At 48.0% G+C, this 19,705-nt stretch overlaps 1 protein-coding gene across 2 annotated transcripts in view; it reads left to right on the top strand.

The window, feature by feature from the left end:
- GRIA3 (glutamate ionotropic receptor AMPA type subunit 3) overlaps positions 1-19,705 on the top strand; it is a 493,575-nt gene that overhangs the window by 393,680 nt on the left and 80,190 nt on the right. For both annotated transcript variants that reach the window (XM_075323906.1, XM_075323907.1), the window contains exon 8: positions 11,521-11,625. In XM_075323906.1, coding sequence (XP_075180021.1) covers positions 11,521-11,625 — 105 coding nt within the window. The remainder of the gene's footprint in view (positions 1-11,520; positions 11,626-19,705) is intronic.

Here is a 19,705-nt window from a genome sequence, read left to right on the forward strand (position 1 = left end):
TGCTTCCATGACAAATTAGAAGCATTACTTTGCAGTATTCAGCATATCTTCATTCAAGACTTGTATATTACAGTGAAACCTCTCCAAAAACCACTCTATTATTCAGACTTTCTGTGACAGATATTCATTGCACCAGGGGCGGACATATCATTGACACAACCTGTGCAGCCGCAGAGGGGTCCAAGTGGTAAAGTGGCCATTTCTACCTCCAATACAGGTGCAATTGTGCAATATAATGAGCTATTGGACTACAAAGGGGCCTTGTACACTGTTCTTGTACAGAAGCCCTTTTCTGTCTGTGTGTATGAGTGTAATATGCTATATATTTTGATAAAAAAAAGTCCAAAATATTTTAAACATATGTGTGCATGCAGTGGCGCAACTAGACTTTAATGGGCCCAAGTGCAAAATTTGGACCTGGCCACCCCCATGTTGGTCAGATGTATGTATATGTATGTATACATTTATCGTTCAAAATCCTATAAAGACATACAAGTTGCCTTCCCCACATTATGCAGCAATAGCCCTCATTTGTTCAGATGTACCCCATCCTGGTCTACTTCCTGGTAAATATGTCCCAATCTTGGTATATATGATCCCCCATCTTCAGGGGCGGGATTCAAATTTTTAACAACAGGTTCTCTGTAAACCCCGCCCAGTTGAAAACCACACCCATTCAGTAACCACACGTATTTTTAGCCACACCCATTTACACGCACTTTCCTCAACCAAAAACTACAAGTAATTTAAAGTAAAATCTCTTTCCCCTTCTTCCCCTCCTGTACCTTCACTCTCCTGTCCAGGACCAGTTGTTCCAGTCACTGTCACTCTTATTGTATTAAACGTTTTTTCTACAATTTTTAAAAATCATTACTAAAGGAGCCCTGCTAAAATTGTAAAGGACGATCTTCCCCATACAGATCTCATCCTATGTGGCCTCTTTCCCCTGCAGATCTCATCCTATTATGGCCTCTTTCTCCTATAGATCCCATCCCATAATGGCCCCTTTCCCCTGCAGATCCCATCCCATTATGGCCTCTTTCCTCTGAAGATCCCATCATGGCTTCTTTTCCCAGCAGATCTTATCCCATGTGCTCCTATTCCCATATAGCTCCCATCTTATGTGGCCTCCTCTCCCCATATAGCTCCCATCTTATGTGGCCTCCTCTCCCCATATAGCTCCCATCTATGTGGCCTCCTCTCCCCATACAGCTCTCATCTATGCAGCCTCCTCTCCCCATATAGTTCCCATCTATGCAGCCTCCTCTCCCCATATAGCTCCCATCTTTGCAGCCTCCTCTCCCCATATAGTTCATATCTATGCAGCCTCCTCTCCCCATATAGTTCCCATCTTATGTGGCCTTCTCTCCCTATATAGCTGCCATCTTATGCGGCTCCTGTCCCTACATCTTCAGCTCACTGAGCGCTTACCTGCTCCAAGCACCGGCGGCTTCTCCTCTGTCTTCCTTCCTCCTCCGCGGCACTCTCCATGCACACTGACGCTGACAGACGGCAGTAGGAGGAGCTACCTCCACACACTGCCGTGACCTCTGCAGCATCAGTGCGTCACTGCACGCTGGGTCAGGGAGCAGACAGGCTCCACTGTACCCGGAAGTGCGGCACGGAGATACGGGGATTAATTTGTGCTAGTGTCTTAAAGATACTAACACAAGTGAATACAGAGAACCGGATCGCCGGAGCTGTTTCTTGCCAGTTCGGGGAACCAGCTACTATTTTAACAACCGGTTCGCCCGAACCGGACAGAACCATTGGAATCCCACCCCTGCCTATCTTGGTACATATGTCCTCCATTCTGGGCTAGTTCCTTTAAATATATCGCCCATCCTGGTATATATGTCCCCCATCCTGGGCTCCTTCCTGGTAAATGTGTCCCCCATCCTGGTCATAATAATAATAATAATAATCTTTATTTCTATAGCACCAACATATTCCGCAGTGCTTTACAATTCAGGAGGATCATATACAAACAAGTAACCATTATAGAAAATACAATAATTAGAGGGAAAAAATAGACAACCCTGCTCGTGAGAGCTTACAATCTACAATGAGATGGGGGGACAAGGTACAAGTGCTTATTTACAATGACAATCCAGCCATCTCAAGGAAATGGGGGATAGATAATGGCTGCCTGGACCAGTTGGCCAGAACCTTGAGATGCATTTGGGGCCATGGAGTATGACGTGGTGTTATCTTCTGAGAAGGCGTGGAGGGACTATGTGAATTTAGTTCGGCTAGGGAGTGTCATAGGCCGCCCTAAAAAGATGTGTTTTCAGGATGCGTCTGAAGCTGATATATATGTCCCCCATCCTAGGCCCCATCCTAGTATATATATCCCCATCCTAGGCCACACCATCGTATATAAGCCCCCCATTGTGATAAAAATGTCCCCAATCTTGGAATATTTGTTCCCATCCTGGTATATATCCCCCATCCTGGTATATGTGTTTCCATCCTGGTAAATAAGTCCCTCATCCTGGTATATCTGTCCCCATCCTGAGCCCCTTATGGTATATATGTCGTCATTCTGGTATACATGTCCCCATCCTGGTATATATGCCTCCTCCTGGTATACATGTCCCCCTCCAGGTATATATGTCCCCCACCTGGTATATATGTCCTCCTCTTGGTATATATATTTCCCCCTGCTGGTATATATATCCTCATCCTGGGCCCCTTCTGGTATACAGTATATGTCCCCTCCTGGTATATATGTCCACCTCCTGGTTTATATATTCCTATCCTGGGCCTCTCCTGATATATATGTCCCCTCCTGGCATGCATATCCCCCTCCTTGTTTATTTGTCCTCCTCCTAGCTACCCCCTAGTATATATATCCCCCTCTTTGGCACCTTCTGATATAGATCCCCATCCTGGTAAATTTGTCTCTTTTCTGTTTCTTATCGCACAAATAAAAAAAAACCATTGTACTCATCCTCCCCGGATCCCACATCGCGCAGTGTCCTCCTGTATAGCCAGCTTCAGTTGCTGGCAGCTGACATCAGCGTCTGTGCTGTAGTGACACTTGACGTCACTGACATGCCCCGTCCTCAGTCATGGGGATGCTGATGTCATCTGCCGGCCACTGTTTGGCCAGCACCTTGTATCGCATTGCAGGGACCCGACAGGTCTCTGCGCCGCAATGCATTGCAACTGGATGTATGCCCTTGGCCCACATCCAGCTGAAGAAGGCGCTGCAGTTGGTGCGCCTCCTTCACCCTCCAGCCCCTGTTGCGATAATTGTGACCGCAATTGTATCTTCCCGTGTGCTTGACATTTAAATTAATTACATTTTAAAACATTTTCAATAAATTAACATTTCAATTACGCAATTGCATGAATCTCTTATGTACCCATTAGTTATTGGTTGCTTTTGGGTTTTCTGTTCGTATATACTATATATTATGCATAATGACCATGATTTTTAAGAATATCACCACTCACTTTTTAAAGCAGTTTTGGTTGCTTATCTCAAAGAGGTATTACTACTAGTGATGAGCGAGTACTAAAAAGCTCGGGTGCTCGAGGCTCGGGCCGAGCCTCCCAAGATACTCGTGTACTCGGCCCGAGCACCGAGCCCAATGTTATCCTATGGGAGACCCGAGTATTTTTGTGAAATGACCCCCCGGCAGCATGTAGAAACCCTAAAAATGTCACAAAAGTCTCAGAAGAGTGCTCAAATGACATGGCATCAGCATGGGGAAGACCCCTTGAAGCATTTATCACTCAAAAGTCACAGCTGTGAACAATTTTGTCCAAGTTTTACGCCATTTTTACGGACTCACCAGAAAACCTTCCAAAATGACACCAAAATGAATTTTCATGGCGGAAATGTTAAGGGCACATACCCAATAGTGAGATAGAGCTGGTGTATGTTACTTTTTGAGATTAATACATGAAAGATTTTACGTGAAAACCTTGTGTGGCACTCCAATGTCCAAAACGCACGTTTTGTGCTTTTTACTAACGATGTCGGTCATTTTTTTTTTCATTCTATCTCCCGTCGGTCTGTCTCTCTCTGTCTTGTCTGTCCCCCTCTCACAGTCTGTCGGTCAGTTCCCCCCCTCTCTCTTACTTACCGTTCCCCGATCACTGCCGCGGCGCTGCACAGCTGTTCAAACTCCGGTGGCTTTTCCTCTTTTGAAAAAGCCGGCCGCTCATTAATCAATCTCGTATTCTCTGCTTTCCTGCTTTTCGGCGCCTATGATTGGTTGCAGTGAGACACGCTCCCACACTGAGTGACAGCTGTCTCACTGCACCCAATCACAGCAGCCGGTGTGTGTATACTGTGCAGTGAAATAAATAATTAAATAATTAAAAAAAACGGCGTGCGGTCCCCCCAATTTTAATACCAGCCAGATAAAGCCATACGGCTGAAGGCTGGTATTCTCAGGATGGGGAGCTCCACGTTATGGGGAGCCCCCCACCCTAACAATATCAGTCAGCAGCCGCCCAGAATTGCCGCATACATTATATGCGACAGTTCTGGGACTGTACCCGGCTCTTCCCGATTTACCCTAGTGCGTTGGCAAATCGGGGTAATAAGGAGTTAATGGCAGCCCATAGCTGCCACTAAATCCTAGATTAATCATGTCAGGTGTCTCCCCGAGATTCCTTCCATGATTAATCTGTAAGTTACAGTAAATAAACACACACAGCCGAAAAATCCTTTATTAGAAATAAAAAACACTAACAAAGTCCCTCATTACCAATTTATTAACCCCGACAAACCCTCCATGTCCGGCGTACTCCACAGTCCTCCAGCGTCGCGTCCAGCTCTGCTGCATGGAAGTGACAGGAGCTGCAGAATACACCGCCGCTCCGGTCACCTCCACGCAGCTAATGAGATGAGTATAGCGATCAGCTGAGCTGTCACTGAGGTTACCTGGATGCAGCGGTGGCCGCGGGTAACCTCAGTGACAGCTCAGCTGATCGCGCTACTCACCACCGCTCCAGTCAGCTCCATGCACCAACTGAGGTGAGTATAGCGATCAGCTGCTGTCACTGAGGTTAATCGCGGCCACCGCTGGATCCAGCGGTGGCCGGGAGTTACCTGACTGACAGCAGCTGATCGCGCTATTCCCTTAATTAGCTGCGTGGAGGTGACCGGAGCGGCGGTGTCTTCTGCAGCTCCTGTCACTTCCATGCAGCAGAGCTGGATGCGACGCCGGAGTCCGTGGAGTACGCCGGACATGGAGGGTTTGTCGGGGTTAATAAATTGGTAATGAGGGACTTTGTTAGTGTTTTTTATTTCTAATAAAGGATTTTTCGGGTGTGTGTGTTTTTTAACTGTAATTTACAGATTAATCATGGAAGGAATCTCGGGGAGACGCCTGACATGATTAATCTAGGATTTAGTGGCAGCTATGGGCTGCCATTAACTCCTTATTACCCCGATTTGCCAACGCACTAGGGTAAATCGGGAAGAGCCGGGTACAGCCCCAGAACTGTCGCATATAATGTATGCGGCAATTCTGGGCAGCTGCTGACTGATATTGTTAGGGTGGGGGGCTCCCCATAACGTGGAGCTCCCCATCCTGAGAATACCAGCCTTCAGCTGTATGGCTTTATCTGGCTGGTATTAAAATTGGGGGGACCGCACGCCGTTTTTTTTACTTATTTATTTATTTATTTTACTGCACAGTATAGACCCGCCCACCGGCTGCTGTGATTGGGTGCAGTGTGACACCTGTCACTCAGCGTGGGGGCGTGTCTCACTGCAACCAATCATAGGCGCCTGTGGGCGTGGAAAGCAGGGAATATGAGATGGCTGTGTACAGAGCACAGCGTGCCCGCCGGTATAAAGGCTCGGTCACGCTGTGCGGGCCGGCCAATCACTGCAATTCCACAACTAACAGGGCTGTGGCATTGCAGTGGTCTGCCAGCCAATCCCTGCATGAGGGCTGGCTCTCAAAAGAGCGCCAACATGCAGGGATGAAGACCACGAGTAAAGCACGAGTATTGCAAAATTACTCGGTACCCGCCGAGTAGCCCGAGTACAGTGATACTCGTGCGAGTACCGAGTAGTAACAAGCATACTCGCTCATCACTAATTACTACATATGTGTAAGCAACTTCGGGCTGGGATGTCAAAAACCCAGAGGGGGAATTAACTCTAGAGGCCCACCTTTCAGCAATATGCAAATTACCTGTTATCCGTTACCCCCGTTATAGTGGAGCATTGACTGTAAAATACAGGTGGCTCCTGAACATCTACTGTGTGCACACCATACCGACGATTTACAATTATGGTAGTTTGCATTAAAGGTGTTCCTTAGTGAGAACAAGTTATCACCGATCCATGGAATCCACAGGATACCTTATTAATTGGTACAATTCAACCAGTGGAAACTGCACTGCTCGGATGAATGGGGAAATTTAATACCTTTTAAAGGCACTTTTAATCCCACATTAAAGTGCAGCGGCAGGTCAGATGTGTGACCGCAGCTCCATGCATTTTTGGGGCTGCCAGAAAAAGCCAAGTGCAGCACTCACAGCCACTGAGGGAATGACTGGATCAGTGCTGGAGTCGAACACGAGCGCCAGTCTAAAGGTCGCTTTACACGCAATGACATCGCTAACGAGATATTGTTGGGGTCACGGAATTCATGATGCACATCCGGTCTCGTTAGCAACGTCGTTGCGTGTGACACCTACGAGCGTCCGCTAACTATCAAAAATACTCACCTAATCGTTGATCGTCGACACGTCGTTCATTTCCAAAATATCATTGCTGGTGGACGCAGGTTGTTCGTCGTTCCTGAGGCAGCACACATCACTATGTGGGACACCCCGGGAATGATGAACAACAGCGTTCCTGCGTCCTCCGGCAACGAGGTGGGAGTGACGTGAATGCGGCTGCTCTCCGCCCCTCTGCTTCTTTTGGTGGCCCGCTGATTGACGTTGCTGTGACGCCGCACAAATCTTCCTCCGCGATGTCGCTAGGAAGGTAAGTACGTGTGACGCGTCCTAGCAATATTGTTCGCCATGGGTGATCAAAATACTCATTTGCCTAATAATTCTGCACACAGTGTATTCTGGTGTAGTTCTCATTATCCATGTGAGGGCTCCAACACACATCCGTTAAAACCACGCACGTGTGATACGGGCCATTTTTCGGGTCCGTTTTCCGTTTTTTAGGTCCGTTTTTATGGTATGTGTGGCCAGCGTGTGTATCCCGTATGCTAACCGTATGTGCGTGTGGAATGTCCGTGTGTGCGTGAGTGAAATAACTGACATGTGTGTGTGTTGTCCGTGTAAAATGTTCCGTGTGTGTGTGATGCACAATGTCGTTGATACATGTCGGCAGACAGCAGAGTTGCGCGATGAGAATATGAACTCAGGTGAACTTCACCCGACTTCATTGTCATGCTGTGGCTCTGTCTGTGTGCCGCGTACTGATTAGCGGTCACCCGTGAAGGACTCACCGGTGACCGCTAATCCCCTGACTGAATTGAGCAGCAGTCTCTCATACTTACCGTTCCCCGATCTCCGGCGCGGCGCTGCACGGCTGTTATAAAAATTTCGGCTGCTTTTACTATTTTGAAAAAGCCGGCCGCTCATTAATCAATCTCGTATTCCCTGCTTTACCCGCCCACCGGCGCCTGTGATTGGTTGCAGTCACACACGCCCACCACGCTGAGTGACAGATGTCTCACTGCACCCAATCACAGCAGCCAGTGGGCGTGTCTATACTGTGCAGTAAAATAAATAAATAAATAATTAAAAAAACCGGCGTGCGGTCCCCCCCCATTTTAATACCAGCCAGATAAAGCCATGCGGCTGAAGGCTGGTATTCTCAGGATGGGGAGCCCCACGTTATGGGGAGCCCCCCAGCCTAACAATATCAGTCAGCAGCCGCCCAGAATTGCCGCATACATTATATGCGACAGTTCTGGGACTGTACCCGGCTCTTCCCGATTTGCCCTGGTGCGTTGGCAAATCGGGGTAATAAGGAGTTATTGGCAGCCCATAGCTTCCAATAAGTCCTAGATTAATCATGTCAGGCGTCTCCCCGAGATACCTTCCATTATTAATCTGTAAGTGACATTTAAAAAACACACACACACCCGAAAAAATAACTTATTAGAAATAAAAAACACTAACAAAGTCCCTCATCACCAATTTATTAACCCCGACAAAGCCCTCCATGTCCGGCGTAATCCACGGACCTCCAGCGTCGCTTCCAGCTCTGCTACATGCAGGTGACAGGAGCTGCAGAATACACCGCCGCTCCTGTCAGCTCCATGCAACAAATGAGGGGTTTTTTATTTCTAATAAATTATTTTTTCGGGTGTGTGTGTGTTTTTTAAATGTCACTTACAGATTAATCATGGAAGGTATCTCGGGGAGATGCCTGACATGATTAATCTAGGACTTATTGGCAGCTATGGGCTGCCAATAACTCCTTATTACCCCGATTTGCCAACGCACCAGGGCAAATCGGGAAGAGCCGGGTACAGTCCCAGAACTGTCGCATATAATGTATGCGGCAATTCTGGGCAGCTGCTGACTGATATTGTTAGGCTGGGGGGCTCCCCATAACGTGGGGCTCCCCATCCTGAGAATACCAGCCTTCAGCCGTATGGCTTTATCTGGCTGGTATTAAAATGGGGGGGACCGCACGCCGGTTTTTTAATTATTTATTTATTTATTTTACTGCACAGTATAGACACGCCCACCGGCTGCTGTGATTGGGTGCAGTGAGACAGCTGTCACTCAGCGGGGTGGGCGTGTGTGACTGCAACCAATCACAGGCGCCGGTGGGCGGGTAAAGCAGGGAATACGAGATTGATTAATGAGCGTCCGGCTTTTTCAAAATAGTAAAAGCCGCCGGAGTTTTTGTAACAGCCGTGCAGCGCCGCGCCGGAGATCGGGGAACGGTAAGTATGAGAGAGGGGGGGGAACTGACCGACAGACAGCGAGAGGAACAGATAAGACAGAGAGACCGACCGACAGACATAGAGACCGACCGACGGACTGAGGGAGAGAACGAAACAGAAAAAGAAAAAAGACCGACATCACATGAAAAAAGCACAAAACGTACAGGGAGCAAACAGAGATGCGTCCGTGTCACTCGGACATGCGCACAGACCCATTGACTTTCATTGGGTCCGTGCTGCGTGTTGCGTGCAGAAAACGGACATGCTGCCGTGCAAAACGCACACAGGTACGGATCACGGACACGGACAAACGGACATGCATCAAAAACGCACGTGGAGCTTTTATCATACAATAACATTGGTGCACGTTTGGCCGTGTCTCCAGTATACACGGAAACGGACCAAACACGCACGTGTTTCACGGATGTGTGTTTCAGGCCTTATTCTGTATATCTACACTGCACAGTACTAATTCTTCTGTCCTGTATATTGGTTGTAATGCTCAGTACCTGAATATTTTGTAAATATACACTGCACAGTACTACTTCTTCTGTCCTGTATATCCTGTATATTGGGTATAATTCTCAATATCAGTATTATTCTGTATATATGCACTACACAGTGCCACTTGTCCTGTCCTGTATACTGGGTGTAATTTTTAGTATCTGTGTTATTCTGTATATACTGCACAGCAACACTTTTACTGTCTTGTATACTGAGTGTAATGTTCAGTACCTGTATATTCTGTATATATACTGTACAGTGCACAGTACTACTTCTCCTGTTCTGTATATTGGGTGTAATTTTCAGTACCTGTATATTCTGTATATATACACTGCACAGTACCACCTTTTCTGTCCTGTATACTTGGTGTAATGCTCAGTACCTGTATATTGACTATATATACACTGCACAGTACCACATCTCCTGTCCTGTATACTGGGTGTAATACTCGCTATCTGTATTATTCTGTGTATATATACATTGCACAGTACCACTTCTCCTGTCCAATTGTTGGCGTGTCAGCATTGGACTTCACAGGGGTTAATATTGGTTTATTATTTTCTATATTTCTGTGGGTATGTAAAACTCAATTCTGGAAAACCTATTTAAATGGATTATCCCTCCATTCTCTCCAGTGTCGGGGCTCATGTGGAGTTGTGACATCACACGAGCTCCGCATCCAATCATTGTTGGCTTCTGTCTCCCTCATTGCGGCAGTGCTCACTTCCGGTTGATTGGTTGATTGCTCATTTGGTCCAAAGGCGAGGGGAGACAGAAGCCAGCTCTGCTTTGAAGCAGGGCTCGCGTGAAATCACAACCCCACGTGATCCCCAGCACTGTAAGCCCAGACACTGCTGGAAGGGCGCCAGTACGGGAGGTGAGTATAGACTTCATTATTTTACCTGGGAGAAACATGTGGAATCAGAAGGGGTAGTCCTTGCATTGGACAATCCCTTTAATAAAATACTATGAAGTACTTTGCCATGTTATAAAGCTCTTTAATTCTCACCTGATGTAAAAATTGTAGTGTGAGGTGTGAAGATGCACATTTAGCTTCTCAGTTTCACGCTCTATTTTCTATTCAGCAGTACCTTGCCCTGGCTGATTGACAGGTTGTTCGCTCTGGTACATTGTCATTGACCTGTCAATCAGTGAAAGGAGGATGCTGCTAAGTAAGAAGTATAACATGAAGCAGAGAAGCTGCAAGTGCATCGTCACAGCCCAGTGCACTTGCAGTTACAACTTCGAAACACGGTTTCTCGCTGCTGCGGTAGAGATTTGGGTCATGAAGTGATCGACTAGGGTTTAATATTCATATAAATGTTTGGGAAATCCTTATGACAAGGGCTCTTTAAATGTGTAGTGTGTAGTGGAAAACATCTTTGCATGCATTAATAAGTCATAGAAGTAGTAGCTTCTTTATAATTCCTATAAGTGAGCAATAAATTAAGCATCATGAAAAACATAGAAAAAAATAATTTAATAAATGAAATAAAATAATTTAATAAAATACATTAAATTGTCTCTTTATATCTTAATTTGAAACAATTACTTACAGCTTTATTGCAGAAAAAAATCATGTGAGTACAGTACCCAGTATAAAAATCCATATTGCAGAAAGATGTTATTTTTCATCACTTGGCATACATTTCTAAGCTACAGTCATGTATTTCGCAAGCAATATGACAGGATTCTGTGGAAATATATACCATGTTGTGACATATTGAAGGATACAGTATTAAGACGCATTGAGAAGTCAACAGTGTTATGATTTGCATTCCGGTCTGCAAAAGCAAGCAGCCCAGGGAGTCACTTTAATTTCACGCTAGACTGATTATCTATGCTTCACCTTGTAGTATATAATCATATAAACAATTAATGTATCATAAAGCAAATATAGGATGCTATTATAAAATATTGTTAAGCCTAATAGACCTTGAAATCAGAGCCCAAGAGTCCAAATACGTGGAGGTTTAGGCTTTAATAGACTCTTTATATATTCAAAAAAATGTATAAAACATCTAAAACTATATCTTTGGTAACATACATACATACATATATATATACATTCACTATATATAGCTGTTTTAGCATATATATTTCTAAATTGTTTTAGGTGCAAGTTCAAGGGATGACTGGAAATGTCCAATTTGATACATATGGAAGAAGAACTAACTACACTATTGACGTTTATGAGATGACGGCTACTAAGCCCCGAAAGGTAAGACTCTTTATCATTTATGAATAGTTTATTTAAAGGGGTTGTCTTATAAAGAGAGACAATTTCCTTGTGTTCTTCATAAAGGAAGTCCCTTACTCTGGACTCATCTTTTAAGCTATGGTATCTGCTGATCTGAATGTTGTATACCCATCCCATCTTTGTAGAAGGTCAGTTTCACACATTCATGTAACAGAGACAAAGCTCAGAATGGAAAACCTGGCCTGACCGAAAGGACTCGCGACCTGAGCTAACCGATTCTTAGGTCTAGTAACAGTTAGTTTAAGGCCCTTTTTACACATCAGTTTTTTGCCATCAGTCACAATCCGTCGAATTTTGAAAAAACGGATCTGGTGACTGATGCCGCTGGATCCGTTTTTTCTCATCGGCTTGTATTAGTGACGGATTGCGACAGATGGCCTCACGTTTCATCCGTCGTTTCGACGGATCTATCGAAAATTGTTTGTCCATCAGACGGAGACGATGGCCAAAGTAACGTTTTTTGTGTACATCAAAAAAACGGACAGCGATGGATCCGTCGCCATCCGTCGTTTGATAGAATGGAAGCCTATGGGCGCAGGATCCGTCGTCATCCGTCAAATGATGGAATCCAGCGACGGATTCTGTTTTTTTTAACTGAGCATGCTCCAATGTATTATTTAGCCCCCAGGTAGTCGGATCCGTTGAAAAACAGATCCGTCGCATGAGTTTAGCCACAATCTACAACGGATCCGTCGATCCGTCGAGAAAAAGGATTGTGACTGATGGCAAAAAACTGATGTGTGAAAGAGGCCTTAAAGCCTGCTTTACATGTTACGATTTCGCATACGATATCGTATGCGATCGTAACCGCCTCCATCGTATGTGCGGCACGTTCAATTTGTTCAATGTGCCGCACAAACGATTAATCCCTGTCAGACGTAATTATCTTCCATACGACCTCGATGTGGGCGGCGAACGTCCACTTCCTGGAGTGGGAGGGACGTTCGGCGTCACATGGACGTCAAGCGGCAGCCGGCCAATAAAAGTGGAGGCGCGGAGATGAGCGGGACGTAAATATCCCGCCCACCTCTTTCCTTCTGCATTGCCGGCTGGAGCCGCGGGACGCAGGTAAGATCTGTTCAGTGTTCCCGGGGTGTCACACACTGCGATGTGTGCTGCCTCGGGAACATTGAACAACCCGACGTGCAATTCTTCAGGATTCAACGACGTGCATGCGATGAACATATTACCGTTCAATCACGTAGCTGTCACACACTACAATATACCTTACGATGCCGGATGTGCGTCACTTACGACGTGACCCCGCCGACACATCGTAAGATATATTGTAGCGTGTAAAGAGGCCTTAAGGCTGCAGATCTGGCAGTTGAGCCAGGATTTCCAAGTGAGTGTGATTCTGTGTGAAACAGGCCTTACATGGATGGTCATCCATTTGAATGGACTTTTTTGGAAAATAATTTCATCTGCAAATGCTGTTTCAGAGGAAATGTATGTTGGTAAACATTTTTCTTTTGTGATAATAGCTAATAAATGGGGGAAAAGCAGGTTCAGAGAGTTTGTTTGGTTCCTGAGGTGGTCATGATAGTGGTCATATAAGATCTTCATTGCATCATAAATATACACAGTATATCTCTCATCTACCGAATTGTTTTTTGTGCAATAAAGCTTTAAAAGAGTTTTCCCACAAACAATTTTAAAATTTATTTTAAATAATAGATTTTGGAAGAATAATAAGTTCCACAATTGGATGTGTTTTAAAATAATGTTCCTGTTTTGAGATAATCTTATATATGTGTCCCTGCTATGTGCTGTGTAATGGCCGTGTCTGACCATACAGGGACATGGTCTGATCATACTATATCTCCTGGGCAGGGAAGGATGAAAAAGAATAGACATACATTACAGCACAGGATCATTCTTTTTGTGAGGTAAAACATTACCCTGCCTGTTTTTAAAAATGTTTTACCTCCAAGAAAGAATAATGTGTATACTTTCTTTTGCGTCCTCTCTAGCCAAGGAGATGTGGTACGGTCCCTGTATGGTGAGACATGACCATTACACAGAACATAGCAGAGACACATTTATAAGATTATCTCAGCACAGGAGCATTGTTCAAAAAGCTCATGTACAAAAGCTTACTATGAACACAACTTATGAATGCAGCCTTATGTAGAGCACCTGGAGCATTTCTATCTAATGGACCACCTTGGGAGCACTTGCAGGAGTAACGGATGATCTAATACCTCAAATATTCGGCTTTGCGAATGTTTTCCAAATACCTCGCCGCTATTCGACTATTCGATGCGCAATGTAAGTCTATGGGAAGCCCGAATAGTACCGAATAGTTGTTATTCGGGTTTCCTATAGACTTACATTGCGCATCGAATATTCGCGAATAGTCGAATAGCGGCGAGGTATTCGGAAAATATTTGCAAAGCCGAATAATCGAAGTATCATACCTAGTAGGCACCTATTGTTGAGTGAAAGTTTTGGTCAAGCAGGGTCTCCTACTATTGTGACACATTACTAGTTTGTCATTGTTCTGAAATGTACACTGTTATCACAATATTTAGATATAGAGATTATAGGTCTTTTGAACAATCACATGACTCTTTAAAGTGAGAGACCTGATTCGGGAAAACTGCTCTGGAAACTGCTAATGGTGGGGGCCCAGGGGATTGTGACCATACAGGACTGTTATAACAGTAACCTGATCAGTAGCTGACATGGAGGCGGGGGAGAGTGAGCAGCTAACTGCTATACATGGAGGAGGGAGAGGTGAGCAGCTAATTGCTATGCCCATTTCAACGGGCTGGAGAGAGTTGACTGGGACATTAGTTGTTAGCTCCGTTTCCGGAATGTAATTACTTGTAATACTTAGCCAGGCTCTGGTGGTTTTTCTGTCGTGGGCGGGGATGAGGGTGTCGGCACACTATGCTCACTCCTTCTGCTCGGGTCCGGCGGCTGCTGCTCAGTGGTGGCTCGAGCTGTGGGCCGGATCCCGGGGGTTCTCGAGCGGCACTCCTCGCCTGTGAGTGAAAGGGGGTTGTTGGGTGTGGGAATAGTTTATTGTCCGTGACGCCACCCACGGTTGTGGTGATTTCACCACCGCTGCTCAATATGGGGATCCCGGGGATGGTGATGCGGAGCAGCCAGGTATTGTGTTGCCCCTCCGTGGGTAGGGGTTGGTGATCTCGGGGCCCGGTGATGAGATGTGAGGTGCAGGGCCTGGTGGGTGCGGGGACGCGGGGGCAGCGCTGTGCCTTGTGGCACTGTGGTACTCACTCAGCCTGAGACGTTGACACAGTTTTTACGGTAAACCAAACGGCTGGTAAGACGGTCCCACGGACGGCTGCACTTGCTCTCCCAGTAGGTGACGATGATGTCCCTCTTCCTTGCACCTTTGTTGACTTGTTGGTTGCGATGGGTTCCCACCGGTAACCCGCTCCCCGGCTTCAAGCTGGGCCGGAGGAGCTCTACTCTTTGCCCGCAGGCGCTGGCCCTGAGAGACTGGTGCCCTGGCGGTGGCAGTGTCTCTCCTACACTGGTTGGGCTGTTGCCTTCAATTGGGACTTGGTTGTTGGGGGATCTACGTCCCCTTCACTGACGGATTTGGCAAATTATGGCGACTCCTAGCCTTGCCGGGGTTCGAGAGGCCCCTGCCCTGGTGCTGACTGTCCTTCGGTACACTGCTCCAGACCGCCGGGCCACTACCCGTCCACGGTCCTTCCAGGAACTTCCACACGGTCCCCCTCCAGACAGTCACCGCCGTTGCTGACCTTGCTGACCTGTCCTGCACACAGCTGGACTACTTCAGGCTTTCTTTCTGTCACCACTCTTGCTTTTCTCCTTTACCACTTCCACTTCTACTTCTACTTTCACTTCTTGTCTACTCCTTTCACTTCCTCCTCCTAAACTGCACTCCTCACTCAAGCCCTGCCTGGGCTAATCTGCCTGGTTTCTCCCGCCTCCAGAGCTGTGAACTCCTCGGTGGGCGGAGCCAACCGCCTGGCCCACCCCCTGGTGTGAATCATCAGCCTCTGAAGGAAGGCAACAAGGATTTTTGGTTAGCTGTGGTGTTCCTAACTGGGATGTAGGGTGTGGTGGTGTGATGACCTGTGTCCCCTGGCTTGCCCAGGGCGACACATTCCCCCTTAGCAAAATGCAGACCGTCCGCGGGCTGCCGTCCAACACCGGTTTTATTTTTCTGTAAAAGATAACATGGTAAAATAACATATTTACATTTTTAATGAATCTTCCCATAACGGGAGGCACATTTCTTAAACGTTGCAAACGGTTTACGGTTACAGTTTCCGCTCTCTCCCACCCAAGCAACCTGGCCCTGATGCTGCCCCTAAAGCCCAGGCAGCACCCCTTGACCCACAGTCCAGCACACGGTACCCGAGCGGGATCTGTCCTTCCCCTCCAGAGGGTAGCCACCGGTTCCTTTGGTGGCTGGGCCCCAGCCTGCTCTGCTGAGGGCCCTCCCTCCAACCTGCCTCTCCGGAGGCGGCATTGCGGAAAACGGTAACGGCAAACAACTTATTTACAAGCCACTTAACGTTTGTGGTTGCCCTGCAAGTTCACGGGCTTGTCCATGGATAGTCCTCCATGCAAACAACTTTTTAAACGGTCCCCACGGGGACAACGGTGTCGGCTCCAGCCGGTTGCAAATCACACAGATAATCAGATGAGGTACTCGGTATCATTTTCATCATTAGTAGGACTTTCAAACAGACTTTCAAACAAAATGGTGGTCCCAACGGGGACTGCTGCAGCGGGCATCCACCGCCCTACTCGTACTTTTCTGCTGAGGCGGACCCGTCCTCTGCCACCGGCACATCAAACATGCACTGACATGCCTGCGGTGACAGGGGCACCCGGTACCCATTTCCACCGGCACGCGGGGTATGGACAACCACGGGGTCTCCTACATAGCGGGAACGCTCACTTTCCTCTTCAAACTCAGCAGCAGACCAGGGACTAGGGCCAGAGTCGTCATCTCGTGTTTCTGCGTCAGGCGGGTTGCCGCCAGCTGTCGCAGCCTCCTGGCCTCCAACATCCAGCACTTCAGCCCCTTCTGCGGTAGCACGGAGCAGCAGATTAGGCGAGCTTACATTAAGGCGCCCCATAAGTAACGGCAAGGGTGATGCATAGGCCGAGACTAGGCCGGGCCCCTCAGCCGCAGAGGCCTGTCCTGGTAGGACATAGGGACGTGGGTCACCAGTCGACTCTGCTACATCCATTCCCCCTCCGTACCTCGGGGCAATTGTAAGCAGCTCCTCCACCTCGTTGGTCCACTGCTCCATCATCCGGAAAATCTGATCCTGCTGACGCTGGTGGAATTGCATCACCCGGGCCTTCATCCAGGCCACGGTCTCGGGCTCAGGGTCTGGCACAGTCTCCACTGGAACTTCTGGCACCATGCTGCCAAGGGGCCGCGGTTCCAGCGGTTCCCCCTGGTATACTTCAGGGACGTCCCGGACGTCTGCAGCCGGCTGGTCCGCCGGAGCGGCTGGGCAGGGTATTGCTACCGGTTGGGTAGGTAGCGGGCCTAATGGTGGGGCGGCAGCAGCTATTACGGGTAGCAGGGAGAGAGGTAGGGTGAGCGGAAGCCGGCCGGGCCCCTCAGCTCCAACGGCCGATCCCTTAGGAATACAGGGGCGTGGGTCGCTTACCCGCTCCTCCAAATCCTCTTCTGCCTCGCGTCTCCACATAGCAGCCACCACATCCGCCATGTCGGTCTCCCACTCCTCCAGGAGGAGTTGCATATGGGCCTGCAGACGATTACTCAGCGGGACAGTCCGGTCCCTCAACCACGTCGCCGTGCCAGGCGCGGGGGCTTCCTCGTTGTGAGCAGGGTTTTGCATCTTGATAACGAGGTCTTCCAGGAACCCAATATCGCTGCAGAGTCCTGGCGTCCCTGCTTTTATAGCTGCAGCTACATGCAGCCAGCCGCCATCGCGTCGTCCCCCTTAGCTCTTTCCGGCCCCTCCTCTCTCGGGGCGGGGTTTTGGCCTTAGCGCCTCTGCTACTCGAGAAGACGCTCGAGCGGGAACTTTTCGCGCCAAAGATGGCAGCTTCTGAAGTTTTTCAGCCGGATACCTCCGGCGGTAACAAGGCGCACCTCTACCAAACGGCAGAGCGGTAAGATCCTGTTCGTGACGCCAAGTTGTCGCGGGCGGGGAGGAGGGTGTCGGCACACTACGCTCACCCCTTCTGCTCGGGTCCGGCGGCTGCTGCTCAGTGGTGGCTCGAGCTGTGGGCCGGATCCCGGGGGTTCTCGAGCGGCACTCCTCGCCCGTGAGTGAAAGGGGGTTGTTGGGTGTGGGAATAGTTTATTGTCCGTGACGCCACCCACGGTTGTGGTGATTTCACCACCGCTGCTCAATATGGGGATCCCGGGGATGGTGATGCGGAGCAGCCAGGTGTTGTGTTGCCCCTCCGTGGGTAGGGGTTGGTGATCCCGGGGCCCGGTGATGAGATATGAGGTGCAGGGCCTGGTGGGCGCGGGGACGCGGGGGCAGCGCTGTGCATTGCGGCACTGTGGTACTCACTCAGCCTGAGACGTTGACACAGTTTTTACGGTAAACCAAACGGCTGGTAAGACGGTCCCACGGACGGCTGCACTTGCTCTCCCAGAAGGTGACGGTGATGTCCCTCTTCCTTGCACCTTTGTTGACTTGTTGGTTGCGATGGGTTCCCACCGGTAACCCGCTCCCCGTCTTCAAGCTGGGCCGGAGGAGCTCTACTCTTTGCCCGCAGGGGCTGGCCCTGAGAGACTGGTGCCCTGGCGGTGGCGGTGTCTCTCCTACACTGGTTGGGCTGTTGCCTTCAATCGGGACATGGTTGTTGGGGGATCTACGTCCCCTTCACTGACGGATTTGGCAAATTATGGCGACTCCTAGCCTTGCCGGGGTCCGAGAGGCCCCTGCCCTGGTGCTGACTGTCCTTCGGTACACTGCTCCAGACCGCCAGGCCACTACCCGTCCACGGTCCTTCCAGGAACTTCCACACGGTCCCCCTCCAGACAGTCACCGCCGTTGCTGACCTTGCTGACCTGTCCTGCACACAGCTGGACTACTTCAGGCTTTCTTTCTGTCACCACTCTTGCTTTTCTCCTTTACCACTTCCACTTCTACTTCTACTTTCACTTCTTGTCTACTCCTTTCACTTCCTCCTCCTAAACTGCACTCCTCACTCAAGCCCTGCCTGGGCTAATCTGCCTGGTTTCTCCCGCCTCCAGAGCTGTGAATTCCTCGGTGGGCGGAGCCAACCACCTGGCCCACCCCCTGGTGTGAATCATCAGCCTCTGAAGGAAGGCAACAAGGATTTTTGGTTAGCTGTGATGTTCCTAACTGGGATGTAGGGTGTGGTGGTGTGATGACCTGTGTCCCCTGGCTTGCCCAGGGCGACACATTTCTCCTTGGCAAAAAGCTGTACACTATGTAAGACTAAAGCTGTCAGAGCAGATAAATGATAGCAGATAGAAAAATTAAGTCAATCTAGATCTTGCTTATTTTTATGCTGTCTATCTAGCTATATCAATTTAATAACTTGAGAATAACCCATTAGTGAGGTTTTGAGGATTTGTTTTAGTTTAATCTTTTCAACATTGTATGGCTTACCAAGAATGTTTGTGCAGCCTTTATGCTATGCCAAAGGTTTGACCAAACTGTAGATACACTTTTGGATGACTACAATATGAAATAATACAAACCACGTATTTCATTATCTCGTCGTTAGTTAATTAAATTACATGACATATTCATCATTGCGGTAATGAGAACTAGATTTTAGACACATGCTAATTATAAATGTAGTGATTTAGATTCAGCAGCTTTTTAAATTGTCAGCATGATTCATAGAAAATTCTGTTCAGAGGGAGAAAAACTTGAAAAATATTGTATTTGTGACTGCAAAAGAACAAAACTGAACAGCAAGCTCTGCAAACTGTTATTTTACACAGGGTGCAATGAAGCAGCAAAGTATTGTATGATAAGCATAGAATATTTCTGTATAGATGCGCTCACAGGATCACCTGTCTTTACCCATAAGACACACAAGCTCTCCGAAACGG

Source organism: Anomaloglossus baeobatrachus, chromosome 9, assembly GCF_048569485.1.
Source record: "Anomaloglossus baeobatrachus isolate aAnoBae1 chromosome 9, aAnoBae1.hap1, whole genome shotgun sequence".
NCBI classification, from domain to species: Eukaryota; Metazoa; Chordata; class Amphibia; order Anura; family Aromobatidae; genus Anomaloglossus; species Anomaloglossus baeobatrachus.